The 16352-nt window shown below is 37.3% G+C and overlaps 1 protein-coding gene across 2 annotated transcripts in view; it reads right to left on the bottom strand.

Annotated features, from left to right (window-relative positions):
* The window catches only part of zmp:0000001139, a 28963-nt gene extending 15182 nt beyond the window's left edge, over positions 1 to 13781 (bottom strand). The window contains exons 1-10 of one of the 2 annotated variants that reach the window (XR_015523126.1): positions 13638 to 13781; positions 13500 to 13535; positions 12322 to 12582; positions 9019 to 9282; positions 8637 to 8900; positions 8252 to 8515; positions 7872 to 8135; positions 4563 to 4856; positions 4088 to 4348; positions 557 to 1165 (exon numbers count right to left, since the gene is read on the bottom strand). Coding sequence is in view for 1 of the 2 variants with exons in the window: in XM_087306518.1 (XP_087162644.1) it covers positions 890 to 1165; positions 4088 to 4348; positions 4563 to 4856; positions 7872 to 8135; positions 8252 to 8515; positions 8637 to 8900; positions 9019 to 9282; positions 12322 to 12582; positions 13500 to 13535; positions 13638 to 13668 (2215 nt within the window). In the remaining variant the exon portion in view is untranslated. The remainder of the gene's footprint in view (positions 1 to 556; positions 1166 to 4087; positions 4349 to 4562; positions 4857 to 7871; positions 8136 to 8251; positions 8516 to 8636; positions 8901 to 9018; positions 9283 to 12321; positions 12583 to 13499; positions 13536 to 13637) is intronic. The other variant, XM_087306518.1, reaches the window with a different exon arrangement.
* Positions 13782 to 16352: the final 2571 nt, after the last annotated feature.

The raw sequence follows: 16352 nt of genomic DNA, 5'->3' as shown, positions 1-16352 counted from the left end.
AACATAAAAAAAGAAATAAAAATATATAACTATATATATATATATATACACATTATGATAACCAAACATTAGCCCAAGTTTTTGTTAGTAAAACTAATGCAATTTGTAAAGTAATATGAGCCACCACAGTCGTTTAAAATTAAATTGCATGCTGTTCATTTTGTTTGCATGTTTATGGTATATTTACAGTATAATAAAGTAATTCACTGTCTGAGCCACCACATTTGGGCATGCTATGAGTGCACTGTGAGATCAGTAATAGCTGACAGGTCTGTAATTTTCTTTTATTTTTTTTTTGTGCAGTTGTTTATTAAACGCACTGCATATGGATCCATCTCTGTCAGCGTATTTATTACAGTAACAAAAGTTGTTCAGCGCCTATTTTATATACAGCACATGACAAAAATGACATGAATATGAGAGTGGGCAAATGCATAAAGCACAGAATATTTAAAAACTATGGAATGATAAAGTATTGTTCACCTTTATTACTATTAAAAGCAATGGTTATAATACTTTTGTATACATTTTTATGAATTTATATAATAATTATAACTATTTAAACAGACTTCTATCCATATTACACATATCTGAAAGATGACGGCAAGCAAAAGAGAGAATGTGAGCACATTGTGTTTAGACGCTGCCCACTCTCAGCATCAAAATTAAATTCTCACCTCAAACTCATCAGCCAAATATAAAAACATATTAGACTATTCCAATATTAGAAAAATGACAAATAATAGACGTAATATCTACCATGACGATATATCGGTTGAGTACAAGGCACAAGCCATTGCAAATGCAACATCTTTGTTAAAGAACACTTCACACAATTTACTTATATATCACAGAATATCATATGCAAAAGTAGATTTTCTGTACTTGCCATTAATATGAAGCTTCAACTCTTCACTTTTTCTTTCAGTCACTGAATTTCTCGTCAGATGTTTTCTTACACAGCTGTACACTCCTGAATGACTCACGTTTGCTGAGCTGATTGAAAGAGTGTTACCAGATAAAGAAATGTCTTCTTCCTTCGGATACTGCCATTCATAGCCCCATTCACCTGAATCTTTGTCAACTGAACACTTCAGAGTGACTTTTTCAGTTTGGTAAAAGGATTTCCATTCAGACTCTATTGACAGTTTTGGCTGAGGTGGTTCTGCAAAGATAAACAGAAGAACGGTGAGATAGTACCCATCCTAATGTGAAAACTGAACTCAGAAGCATTTGCAGAATGTCATCAAAGACATTCACAGATGACATTTACTATTATTATTATTATTATTATTATTATTATTATTATTATTATTATCATATTTTACTGTTATTTTTTAATGTGTATTGCAAAACCAACATTTAATAGTTCAATCATTCATTCAATTTCTTTTCGGCTTATTAATCAGGGGTCGCCACAGCAGAATAAACCGCCAACGCAGTGGATGCCCTACCAGCTGAATCCCATCTCTGGGAAACATCCATACACTAAAGACAATTTAGCCTACCCAATTCACCTGTACCACATGGGTTTGGGCTGTGGGGGAAACCAAATGCGGAGAAACACCAAATGACCCAGCCAAGGCTTGAACCAGTCACCATCTTGCTGTGAGGTGACAGCACTACCTACTGTGCCACTGCAAATTAATAGTTCTATTAAATACATTCTAATGTTAAAAAATCAGCTCTTCAGATGTAATCATCAGCTACAGCAGCAATAAATATGAGCGCAATGAAGGCGTTACTAAACAAGTGGTTATGTTAACCAAAAGATGTATTAAATACTGGAGTAATGACGTTGTTTAGGAGTGATGTGAAAATCTGATGGCTTTCCAACTTGACATATTACCCTAATGGTGGTTTTGTTTTTAGTGATGTTTAGATATTGATTAAAAATAGTTCTGCTGGATAATACGCAGCAATACAATTCTAAACTGAAAATGCCTGTCAGAGGCTACACTGTAAAGTTGACAACACAAAACACTTTGAATGATTTTTACTCTCAGGTCCACTATAAAACACACATATCTGTGCAAAAAGGCATCCTATAATATTCTGCTTTCCATCAGTCTCAAATTAGGACATTATTAAATTACAACCTTAATTTAATTTACAAATACACATCCTTTTCTGTCATTCAGACCTGCAACACATTCCAAAAAAAAAGTAGGGACTGAAGCAATTTAGGGATAGTAGTCAGGTGAATTAGTTAAATAATTTAGTGATTTAAAACAGGTGATGTCAACAGATGATAATTATTAGTGTAAACAACAGGTGTAATTATGCTTTGGTACAAAAGCTGCATCCAATAAAGCTCTAGTCCTTTAGGAGTAAAGCTGGGCCAAGGATCGCCAGTTTGCCAACAAATGCATAAGACAATTATTGTAATGTTCCTCAAAGAAAGATAGGAAGAACTTTGGATATTTCACCTTCAACAGTGCATAACATCATTAAAAGTTTCAAGAAATCTAGAGAAATTTCAGTGAGTAAAGAACAAGGATGCAAGCCTAAGCTAAACAACCATGACATCTGATCCATTAGGCGGCACTGCATCAAGAATCCTCATTCATCTAAAACAGGGATGCCCAGACTCGGTCCTGGAAAGTCAGTGTCCTATAGTTTACTTCCAACCCCAATCAGACACAGCTGGCCTAGCTAATCAAGCTCTTACTAGGCAGTCTAGAAACACTCTTGCGGGTGTGTTGAAGCAAGTTGGAGCTAAGATCTGCAGGACACCGGCCCTCCAGGACAGAGTTTGGACACCCCTGATCACTCTATGGGCTCAACACTACTTTGGCAAACCTTTATCATGTAGCTCAATAGGCAATTACATCCACAAATGCCAGTTAAAACAGTACTGTGCCATAAGGATGCCCTATGTTAACAGTGTCTAGAGAAGATGTCGACTTTGCTGGGCTTGGAGGCATCTGGGATTGACCATCAAACAGTGAAAACATGTACTGTGGTCAGATGAATCAGTATTTCAAGTATTTTGTGGGGAAAAATGGATGCCATGTGCTCCAGACCAAAAAAGAAAAAGATCATCCAGACTGTTACCAGCAACAAGTACAAAAGCCAGAGTCTGTCATGGTATGGGGTTGTGTCAGTGCCCTTGGCAAAGGGAAATTGCACTTCTGTGATGGCACCATTAATGTTGAAAAGTACATAGAGATTTTGGAGCACAATATTTTTTCCAGGGAAGCCCATGCATATTTCAGCAAGACAATGCAAAACCACATTCTGCACAGATTACACAGTTCTGGCTGCAGAGAAAGAGGATACAGGTACTTTACTGGCCTGTCTGCAGTCCCGACCTGTCTCCAATAGAGAATCTGTGGCTCATTTTGAGGCAACAAAATGTGACAACAAAGACCTGGTACGTTTGCCCACTTAGGACTTGTTTGCAGGAAAAATGGAACGAAATGACAAAAAAAAAAAAAAAACGTCTCCATTAAACAGAAATTGGGAGAAAATGTAAAAGAATTCAAATTTAACAGAAGGGCTAAAAATTCTGACTTCAACTGTATTCCTGATTATTACATGCTCATATTTAGAGCTTTTTTAAGCCAGATTCAAGATTTTCAGATTTTTGTCTCATCTAAATCTCAAATATTGTCCTATCCAAACAATCCATACAGTACATCAATGGAAAGCATATTTATTCTGCTTTCAGACGATGCATAAATCTAAATTCAGAGACATTTTGGACAGTTCAGGAAAATAAAGAACCAGCTAAAAAGGATGATTCGTTAACATTTATTGGTATGACTGCTTGACACAAAAATAACTTCTAAAATATTTACAAGTAAAAATGTATTTCAGTCATAGAACACTGTGCATGCAACTGAACAACAAGGAGCTACTGAATAAACCTAATTCGGTCATGTAATTACATGTTGTTATGCATAGCTTAATAGATTATTGTTCATTATTAATATAAAAAGGTATCTATCACTCTTAAGTCTGTCATTTACAATAACACAGATTCAGATTGTTCCAAAGCAACTTACATCAAGTGATAGTTTTAAAGGAACTTGTCTGAGGCATTTCATACTTAGTAAATGAACAGTGAAAATACAGTACTCACGTAGAACTTCCACATCTAACGTCTCACTGTTAACTGAGAAGTCTCCTCTCTTTGCTTTGCAGAGATATCCACTGGTGTCAGAGACTGATGCTGAGCCGATAGTCAAGGCTGAATTTGTGTTCATTTGCTTTGATTCTTTGACATTATGCCAGCTGTACTTCCAACCAGTACCATCCATACTACAGTCAAGCTGGATTTCTTCTCCGGTGTAGAAGGGCTTAAACCATTGATTTTTTCTGATGTTTGGTTTTGGTGTCACACCTAAGATTTACAGTGGCAGAATTAGAGATAAAGGAAATAAAGTGAATTATTGTGGCTAATGATATCTGGTACTGTAAGCTGGAGCAGATGGGAAACCAACAAGAAGCACTATAGACCCGTGAAAGACAATGCAATATCTTTGTCAGTGACCAAATGACAGTGCTTGCAAGTACAGTTTTTTTAAATTTATTATTGATTGATCAGCTTTACTTGCCTGCAACTTGAAGCTGCAGTTTTTCACTTTCTATCGTAGTCACTGGTTTTCTCGTCTGATGTATTCCTTTGCAGGTGTAGAATCCTGAATGAATCGCTTTTGCTGAGCTTATTGTGAGTGTTTTACCAGATAAAGAAACATCGTCTTTATCTTTAGGAAGCTGCGTTGCATCTTTGAGCCATTCATAGCTCCATTCATTTGAATCTCCATCAACTGAACACTTCAGAGTCACTTTTTCAGTTTGGTAAAAGGATTTCCATTCAGACTCAATTGACAATTTCGGTTGAGGTGGTTCTGCACAGATAAACAGAGGAACAATATTACAGAACTGGACATTATCTGACTTGATGTCTTAGGTTAAGGGTGCGCAAACTCGGTCCTTGAGGGCTGGGATTCTGCAGAATTTAGCTTAAACTTGACTCTACACAACTAATGAAGTTTCTATTATTCAATTCAATTCAATTCAGCTTTATTTGTATAGCGCTTTTACAATGTAGATTGTGTCAAAGCAGCTTCACATAAATGGTCATAGTAGCTGCAACAGTGTGGTTCAGGTTTTAGTGTTTAAGTTCAGTTCAGTTCAGTTTAGCTCAGTTCAGTGTGATTTAATCATTACTGAGAGTTCAAACACTGAAGAGCCAATTCATCGATGCGTAACTCTACCAATCCTGAACCATGCGAGGCAGTGCTCATTAGAGACTGATTAGCTATTACAAGTGTGTCTAATTGTAATTGGAGCTAAAACTTTGCAGGACACCAGCCCTCCAGGAATGAGTTTGGGCACCCCTGGTCTAGATTAATGGTTCTCAACATGTGGGATGTGGATCACCTAGTGGGCTGTAATGGTATTGCAAGTGGGCCACCAGCTGTTATTCATAGAAATTACACTGCTAACATGTGTATGTGTGTCTTGTATTTGTTTCTAACACAGATGTTGCGCTGAAGCAAGCCCAAAGGTAACTTTAAGCATTTATTCAAATCATTGGCAGTTTACAGTGCATCAAGTATTCACAGCGCTTTACTTTTCCACATTTTTTTTTTTTGTTACAGCCTTAATACAAAATGAAGTAAATTCATTTATGTCCTCAAAATTCTACACACAATGCCCCTAAAGGACAATGGGATATTTTAAACTGTCACATAAAAAAATAATAATAATAAAAAACTGAAAAATCACATGTACATTACATTGCTATTAATATTAATATTAATAGCAACCTGCACATATATTCATATATTGTTACATATACACTGGTAATCATGTTCATCTATCCCTGTACATATATTCATATATTGTAACATATACACTTGTAATCATGTTTATCTATCTGCACACTACTGATTATTAATAGCAACCTGCACATATATTCATATATTGTAAATCTGTTCATAGCTTATCCAACCTGTATATAATGTTCATAGTACATCCATCCCATCTGTAAATATCACCATAGTTTTCTATAACTGCACTTTATAACTTATTCCTGTATCCTGCACTTGCTGCTATTGCACTGCTGGTTAGACCTAAACTGCATTTTGTTGCATTGTACTTGTACATGTGTAATGACAATAAAGTTGAATCATCTAATCTACATAAGTATTCACAGCCTTTGCTTAATACTTTGTTGATGCACCTTTGGTGGTGAGCTTTGGATCATTGTGCTGCTGGAAAATGAACCGTCGCCCCAGTCTGAGATCAAGAGCACTCTGAAGAAAGTTTTCATTCAGGATGTCTCTGTACATTGCCGCATTCATATTTCGCTCTATCCTGACTAGTCTTCCAGTTCCTGCTGCTGAAAGACATCCCTGGTGCCTGGTTTTCTCTAAATGTAATGCCTGGCATTCACTCCAAAGAGTTCAATTTTAGGCTCATCAGACCAGAGAATTTTATATCTTATGGTCTGAGAGTCTTATGGTTGTATCTTTTGGCTGCACAGATGGTTGCCCTTCTGTAGGGTTCTCCTCTCTCCACAGAAGAATGCTGGAGCTCAGACAGTCTGGCCATTGGGTTATTGATCACCCCCCCCCTGACTAAGGCCATTCTCCCCTGATCACTCAGCTTAGATGGCCGACCAGCACTAGCAAGAGTCCTGGTGGTTATAAACATCTTCCACTTACGGATGATGGAGGCCACTGTGCTCATTGGAACTTTCAGAGCAGCAGAATTTTTTCTGTAACCTTCCCCAGCCTTGTGCCTTGAGACAATCCCGTCTCGCAGATCTACAGACAATCCCTTTGTCTTCATGCTTGGTTTGAGCTTTGACATGCACTGTCAACTCTGGGAACTTATAGACAGGTGTTTGCCTTTTCAAATCATGTCCAATCAACTGAATTTACTGCTGCTGAAACATCTCAAGAATGATCAGAGGAAACAGAATGGATCTGAGCTGTGAATACTTATGTACATGTGATTTTTCAGATTTTTTTATTTTTAATAAATTTGCAACAATTTCAAACAAATGTTGTTTTAACATTGTCATTATGGGGTATATGTGTATAGAATTTTGAAGAAATAAATTAATTTATTTTTCCAGAGATGGGTTGCAGCTGGAAGGGCATCCGCAGCTTACAGCATATGCTGGATAAGTTGGTGGTTCATTCTGCTGTGGTAACCCCAGATTAATAAAGGGACTAAGCCGAAAAAGAAAATGAATGAATGAATAAATGAATTTAATCAATTTTGGAATAAGGCTGTAACAAAAAAATTGGAAAAAGTAAAGCGCTGTGAATACTTTCTGGATGCACTATATTCAGTAAAGACTTTCAACTGAGTAAGTTACACAGGTGCCATAAATAAAATATGGTGGCAAATCCCACCCAATCATGTTGAAATTCTTGTTTTTCTGATCAAGAACATTTGAAGCAATATAAATTCATATGCCAATTGCTGGCACCAGTGTGCTACAGAGTGCTTAAGCTTACTAAGACTGTCAATTTTAAGTATCACTGAGTGGAGTTTCTACCCTTTCTTTACAAAGTCCATGACACAGTTGTAAATAAGCTGACAACTTTTAAATATTCCTTGAACTGAAAGATTCATTTTCTTTTCCAAAGACATACATGTTTATTACAATCTTTCATCTAATCAGTCGTTTAACACTGTTAAGGAACTGGGTGTATCCTTGTTTGATGGTTGCAAATTAAATCAGTACATACAAAGAAGTAATTCCCAGACACTACATTTGTAGAATTTATACGTTAAGCATGGTTATATTTTTAGAATTTTCATTTCATCACATCTGTATCATTTTGTTTTAAGCTCAACACAATTAACAGGGTTAAAATAAAAGGTAGAGCGCTATAGCTTACCATGAATGTTGATTGTAACAGAATCACTCTCTGGAGTTTCTACTCTCCCCTGAAGAATTCCTTTGCATTTATAAACTCCAGAATCATCTTTTGTTGCAGATCGGATATCTAATTGTGATTTAGCTTCTTGTAGCTTCTCTTCACCTTTAAACCATTGATAAGTCCAGGACTCTGTGCGGCCTGGAATTTGACACTTCAGACTGACCTTTTCAGATGTGTAGACTTCTGTGTTTGTTGGTTTAGACAGCGTTGGTGTTGGGATGGCTACATATGGTTAAGAAATAATAAAATTAGAATATTTATGAGTTAATAATTGTTTTTAATCAAATCTGAATAATTATCAACACAAAATTAAGATTTAAATAAGGTAGAATGCTTACCATTAATGTTAACTCTAACAGAATTACTGTCTGAAGTTTCTACTCTCCCTTGAAGATTTCCTTTGCATTTATAATCTCCAGAATGATCAGTTTTTGCCGACTGGATATCTAATTGGGATGTAGTTTCTTGTAGCTTCTCTCCACCTTTAAACCATTGATAATTCCAGTGCTCTGTGCTGCCTTGAATCTCACACTTCAGTCTGACCTTTTCAGTTGTGTAGAGTTCTGTGTATGTTGGTTTAGACAGCATTGGTGTTGGGATGGCTACATATGGTAAACAGATAATTAAAATTAGAATATTTATAAATGAATAGTTGTTTTTAGTCACATCTGAATAATTAATAGTTAACACAATTTAAGGATTAATATAATGTAGAATGCTTACTGTGAATGTTAACTCTAACAGAATTACTGTCTGAAGTTTCTACTCTCCCTTGAAGATTTCCTTTGCATTTATAATCTCCAGAATGATCAGTTTTTGCTGACTGGATATCTAATTTGGATGTAGTTTCTTGTAGCTTCTCTCCACCTTTAAACCATTGATAAGTCCAGGACTCTGTGCGGCCTTGAATCTCACACTTCAGACTGACCTTTTCAGTTGTGTAGACTTCTTTGTTTGTTGGTTTAGACAGCGTTGGTGTTGGGATGGCTACATATGGTAAACAGATAATTAAAATTAAAATATTTATAAATAAATAGTTGTTTTTAGTCACATCTGAATAATTAATAACACAAAATTAAGGATTTTAATAAGGTAGAATGCTTACCGTGAATGTTAACTTTAACAGAATTACTGTCTGAAGTCTCTACTCTCCCTTGAAGAATTCCTTTGCATTTATAATCTCCAGAATGATCAGTTTTTGCTGACTGGATAACTAATTGGGATGTAGTTTCTTGTAGCTTCTCTCCACTCTTTAACCATTGATAAGTCCAGGACTCTGTGCGGCCTTGAATCTCACACTTCAGACTGACCGTTTCAGATGTGTAGACTTCTGTGTATGTTGGTTTAGACAGCGTTGGTGTTGGGATGGCTACATATGGTAAACAGAAACATTTTAAAAACAATATCCAACACAGCCACACAGAGTCATGGACATGGAAAAGCAAAATGGTCTTGAAATGTACATACACAAGAAGTTACTCTGCAATAAAAACGTATAGTTCAGAACTTTGAAATAAGCTGGCAATTTTTAAATAAGCCTTAGACTAACATATGTCACACATTTGTCTTTTGAGGTAATTAGAAAGGTGGCTGATAAAGCTTAACACACTGCAATTAAAATGAACACATGTGAAAAAAAACACATGTACTTACAAGAAACACCAGCAAAATAGGAAAGATGTTCCTCGATTAGACAGCAAATGTCTTACAAATCCTCACAGTCAGGGCTCTACTTTAACATCCGCCAACCCGCCAAATGCAGGTAGATTTCGGTTGTGACAGGTTAGACACTAGCCACTTTGGCTGACTGAAACTCATTTTTAAACTGCCAGTGCTGGCTCATTGTCGTCACTACAGATTAAGCTGCGGACACACTACAGTTTGAGCTTGCGTGATTGTGATTTCGCTGGTCAGAGTTCACCAAGCTTGAACTTTGCACTGCAGCAACCTGGAAACTTTAAGCATGACCTTGCGTTTCCGGTCTGACGTATTCGCGTGTGTATGAATGGAAGTATACTGGAGGAAAAGCCCAGTGTGACCACAGCTTTAAAAGTCAATTCTCCAATTAATTTTGGACCCTTAACAAGTGGGAGGCATATATGAAAACTGTTGTAATTCCTACAGCGTTCACCTGATTTGGATGTAAATACCCTCAAATTAAAACTCACAGTCTGTGGTTAAAGCACATCTTGTTCATTTAATTTCAAACACATTGTGTTGGTTATTATTATATTAGCTTATTCATATTACCTAAAGCGCATGTCTTTGGACTGTGGGGAAAACCCAGAGCACCCAGAGGAAACCCACGTGAACACGGGGAGAACATGCAAACCCCACACAGAAATGCCAACTGACCCAGCTGGGGCTTGGATCAGTGACCTAAGGCGATTGTGCTACTCACTGTGCCATTGTGACGCCCCAATCTAATTCAATCTAATTAAAAGTGAATGACACTAACACTGTGGTGTTAGAGAGACTAGCAGGGGCCTCTCAACCTGCAGTTTGTGTGGGTCCTAACACCCCAGTATATTGATGGGGACTCTATACTGCTCAGTCAGCGCTGTCTTAATTTGTCATTTGGATGACAAATGTCCTGACTCTCAGTGATCATTATAAATCCCAGGATGTCCTTTAAAAAAAGAGTAGGGGTTTAACCCCCCTCACCCTGGCCAAATGTGGCCACTGGCTGCCTAACCATCCATATATCTTAATTGGCTTCATCACTCCGTCTCCTCTGCACTAATTAGCTGGTGTGTGGTTGGCAGGCTGGCGCAATATAGCTGCCGTCGCGTCATCCAGGTGGATGCTGCACACTGGTGGTCGATGAGGAACCCCCCCCCCCCCCCCACACACACACACCCAAAAAAAAAAGAAAAAGTGCTTTGAGAGTACACAAAAGCGCTATATAAATGTAAGGAATTACTGTTGTTGTTATTATTATTATAACTAAAGAAAGTTGTATACAGGGTCAACAAAACTACTATTAATCACTTCCTGAGGAATTACTTTCATATTGTAAGTTCTTGTGTGGTCAAAAAGACCAGCTACATGCTGTGAAAACGTTGTAAAATCTGAAGACGATTGGTCACAAAAGACAAAGCTGAACATAAAAATACCCAATAGTATCTGGATGCAGCCTTTATGATGCAAGCTGGGATTGCATCACTCAGCGATGCAATCTCAGACACAATGCACTCAATAGAGTGAGTGACGTCATTGTGACGGGTAGGTTTAGGGGTGGGGTTAGGTGAGAGCATTAAAAAGCATTGGCTGCAGCTCAGATTGCACTGCACCAGGTCTGCATCCAGACCCCTCTCAAAATACCAGGTGGAAACAGTAATGAATCTAGGATGACCACTTACAATCAGATTACCGAAGATGCGTTTAATAGCAGGTAGCCACCAAGGCCAGTAGCCTATGCAAATATTGTAAGCAAGCCTTTGCAACGGACACAGATGTTTACATTCACCTCTAAAAACAGTAACATCTCTTAAAAGCGTGAAATTTCAACCCAAGCTCATTCTGAAAACGTAGTCCCGCGGACGTTTCTGGAGACAGTGGAATACGTCCTGGGGGGTATGTACGGCCGTGTTTATTTTTTTCAAGTAAACGCTGCGGGGCGGTGTGACGATGTTCGCTTTCGTGCTGGCCTTACCTCCTTGTGGAGTGCTTCCCCGCTGCAACCCGTTTGTTCACTCAGCTCACCGTGTACGTCGGCAGGCTCAAGATGCGGAGAGGAGTCAACCACGGCGACCGGTTTCGAGTCCGGGGAAGATCGGTTCCAGCAATCAGGTAAGACAAAAACCGAATCCCAAAAATTAAGTGAACAAGTTTTGTGACAGGGTGATAACGTGGTGAAATCCAAAAACACGGTAGAAAAAAAAAATCGGGGCTTTTATTTTTTTGGACATCTTTTGTAAACTGTTGCTCGGGTTTAGGGAAGCGGGCGGGCGGGTCGATCGGTAAAATTGGTTGGGTTCGGGGAAGGAGGAGGGCGGGTCGGCCGATTGCGCAGTCAATCATCCAGTCAGTCGGACAGCGGCCTCCGGTGGGTTCACGCGAGAACAGCGTGGGCGCGAACCGAACTCGCGAGAGGCGTCTAAGGTGCGAAAAAGCGCACAACAGCGGGCTCTCGCGGATTCGCAAAAACAAAAACTGCAGCCGTACGTACCCTCCGGGACGTGTTCCGCGGTCTTCAGAAACGTCCGCGGGACTACGTTTCCACAATGAGCCCGGGTTGTAAAATTTACAAGTTACAAATATTTTGGAGCTACAATCTTTCAAATGTAGTAAGATATCCTTAAGACAACCTGGCACACATGTCTGGTATATTGGCCTACAGTGAAATCACGCATGCATTATTTATTATTGTAAAATAATACCAAAATGATATATGATTTTCATTTACCTTGCAGATCTAATGTGTAAGTATCACTTTTATCAGACTCCGAAGATTCCTTTTTCGCCTTGCATTCATAGATTCCACTCGTTTCTGCACTGAAGCTGCCCTCATGATGATTAAGATCAGTCGAGTCCTTGTACCAGTCATACTGTAAAGCCGGTGGTCCATTAGAAACCTGACAGTGCAGAGTGACCGTCTCTGAGCTGTACAGCACTGTGTGGGAAGGATCACGACTTATGCTGGGCTTGGAAATCGAAAGTGGAGGGTCTAGGAAATGAACAATCTTTAGGTTAGATGGGCTGGTGACTCTTTACATTACGAGTGCACTAATATTGTACTTAAAAAATGCACAGATAGTCAAACATGAATGTGTGACAGTGTGAAAAACTGAATAAATAGTGCATCAAATGAGCATTTTACATGATTCATAGATTAATTAATCAATTCATTGTTTAGTAGTGTGCCATTGTGCTTATGGATTTTGGTCACACTTTACAATAAGGTTCATTAGTTAATGTTAATTAATGCATTTACTAAGATGAACAAACAATGAACAATACATTTACTACTGTATTTGTTCATGTTAGTTAATGAAAATACAGTAGTTCATTGTGAGTTCATGTTGACTGCATTAACTAATGTTACCAAGCATGGACTTGGATGTTAATAATGCATTAGTAAATGTTCAATTATGATTAATAAATGCTGTACATGTGTTGTTCATGATTAGTTCATGTTAGTAAATGCATTACCTAATGAACCTTATTGTAAAGTGTTACCTGGATTTTGAACTAGTTAGTCATGATATAAAAATAAATACAAAGCATTAGCTAATGATTACTTAAAGCAGACAAGTGAAAGCTGAAATTGCTTGCATGGATTCGACCCATTGTAATTAACACATCACTATACATTATTAGGAAATACTACATTATTGGTTGCTTAATTGATTATTCATATAACATTTTCATTAACAAATGTTTTAGTTTTCCATCAATTCAGGATTCAGGATTATCTGTGCATTAGTAGCATTATGCAGTAATGTGTATCAGTGACATCGTAATGTGAAGCGTTACCATTGAGCTGGATACACAACTAAATTAAACACGTTATTCATTGACAAAATAGACACTAGAAGTTCACAGAAGCAACCAGAAGCCACCTTTAGTATAACAATAACTTACTTGTATTTTGAGCAGTCACTTGCGTATAGACTGTTGCTAAAATGTAAAACAAAGATATAGTAACATTGTAGACACCAACGATTTGTATGTATTTTCTTTGTATTTATAATCATTAATCCATATCAGATATCCTCCTACCTGTCAAAAGGACGATTATAAAATGTTCCATTTGTGGCTGCAGTCAAAGCTCACGCTTCACTGAACAAAGCTGTTGCGTGTGTTCTCTGCAACAAGTAAAGCTTCCTGTTGAAACCACTTTTAATGTTAACCTGACAGGAAATACTGACGTCGTGTCTTCCATTTCGAATACAAAGCTGACTAAATGATCAGGTTGACTGATCTTTCGGAATCACTAATTTGCAAGTAAAGGATGTTAAGTGAACCCTGTGTGTTTTATTCATGAATTATGTGTGTGAGAGAGACAGCATGCTTGCAATTTTATAACACAAAAATGTTTTTTAGTTTATTTTGTAGATCTGCGTGTTTAATGCAAACAAAAAGCAACAGTAAAGTATACTATTATATTACTGACTGTGTTGTTCTATGTACTGTTTTGATTTCTGTTTGAAGCTGTGAGGGTGTGGTTATGTGCAACATTGTAGCAAAAATGTTGATGAAGGCATTGTGTTATCTGAACTTCCCTTTTCTTTGTTTTATTGATAGTTTTGGATTCAAATGTCCTAAATGCAAAATGTACTTTTGAGGCTCCATTCTTTATTTATTTATTTATTTATTTATTTATTTATTTATTTATTTATTTATTTATTTATTTATTTATTTATTTATCCAAACAGGAAATTCCCATTGAGATACAATATCTCGGTAACACTTTATAATAACTACACACTGTAAATCATTTAATAAGCATTAGCAAATAGTGAATTCATTATCTGTTAAGCATTATCTCAACATTAATAAGCGTTAGTAAGCAGTTTATAACTGCAGTTACACATTCTCTATTCTTGACTTACAAACATATTTAAAATGTGCTTCATAATTGTACTTTCATAGTTAGTTAATGATTAGTTTTTCATTACTAAATAAAGAATCGCATTATTTACAAACAATTTGTATTTAAGAGGAGTTGAGGGGTTTTAGGATCATTCAGAATAAGTTAGTAAATGATTAATAAACGATTGAAATCAACATTAATATGTCTTATTATTCAGGCATATGGTAATGGTTACTACAGTATGTATATTAAGAAATGCTTTACTAACTCAACTTCATCTAGTTTTGTGACCTAATCTAAAATAAAGACAACAAATAAACTACATGGATTTTTAGGTATCAAGGACCTTCAAAACTGCAGCTCAATACTCAAAAAACCTGGTTCAGACCCAACTAAATGTAATAATTTACGACCTATTTCTAATTTAACATATATTTCCAAAATCCTCAAAAGAATTGTAGCAACAGAACTCCAAACCCACATATCTCAGAACAACCTGTATGAACAGTTCCAGTCTGGTTTCTGCCCACTTCACAGCACGTAAACTGCCCTTATTAAAATCACTAATGACCTTCCTACGGCAGCTGATTCTGGGCTAATATCTATTCTCATTCTCCTCGACCTAAGTGCGGCCTTTGACACTATTTGTCACAGCACCTAATCAATAGACTATCTTCTCTTGGCATCACCAATATCCCACTTGACTGGTTCAAATCTTATCTCTCAGGCCACAGCTTATTCAACTCAAATAATTCACTTCTCAGCATTTTACAGTTTCTTCAGGTATACCCCAGGGCTCAGTCCTAGGGCCCCTGCCTTTTACAGTATCATCTAACTCCTTCCACTTGGTAATAATCTCCATAAATAAAACATAGCATTTCATTGCTATGCGGATGACACCCATCTCTCTGCCAAACCCTCTTCTTATTTTTCACCTTCATCCCTATCAGTCTGCTTAGCGGAAATCAAATATTGACTTTCTCAAATTAAATACTGCAAAAACTGAGGTTTTGCTTGTTGCTACCAAATCAACACTCTCTAAAACTGACAGCTTTTCTCTTTCTATTGATGACTGTTCCATTTATCCCTTTAAACAGGTTATTAGTCTGGGTGTCATCCTTGATAGCACCCTATCTTTTGATTCTCACATCAATGACATCGCCTGGTCTGCTTACTTCCACCTTCGCAACATTAACCGACTCCACCTTTCTCTTACCCCATATACCACTGCTGTTCTAGTCCATAGCCTTGTCACATCTCGTTTAGGTTCCTGCAACACCCTTCTCTTTGGTCTTACTCATAAATGCCTCTGTAAGCTTAAGTTAGTCCAGAACTCAGCTGTCCGTATCATCACCAGAACCCCAAGCAAGGTCAAAACAGAGGGACAAGAACATGCAGATAATCCAAAAACATGGTCAGAATAACTAACTAAACTCTAAACCCATTCAAGTATAATTATCTTTCCTTTTAACTGTTTTTGTTTCATTTTCAGTAAAGTGGGTGACATTCTAAATAATGTCAGCTTGAAAATAAACCAGAACTTGATTATATCTCACAGAAGTTGTTATATTCAAACTGTTAAAAGTGGGAAGTCATTTTTAGACCAGTCTTCTGATCTGACATGTGGTGAACCAACATCCTGTGAGCCGAGCCTTTAACAATTATGCTAAAAGGTAGGGCTGCAAAACAAAGTGATGTCAGTAATAGCTGCAAAAATGCTTGGTATTTTAAAAACACAACATTCGTTTTAGATGTGAAGATGAAGCAAGTGTGAGCAAGATAGCCCCGTGACATTTAATAGGAAACAACTTGATAATTCTGTTTTCGTGGATTAATGGGGTTTATTAGGTATGGGTTTGAGTAAAATGTTAACATTGGTTTTGTACAGTAAAGGTCTGAGA

Source organism: Danio rerio, chromosome 23, assembly GCF_052040795.2.
Source record: "Danio rerio strain M-AB ecotype USA chromosome 23, GRCz13ab, whole genome shotgun sequence".
NCBI lineage: Eukaryota > Metazoa > Chordata > Actinopteri > Cypriniformes > Danionidae > Danio > Danio rerio.
The sequence above is the reverse complement of the archived record's forward strand: the minus strand, read 5'-3'. Positions and strand labels throughout refer to the sequence as shown.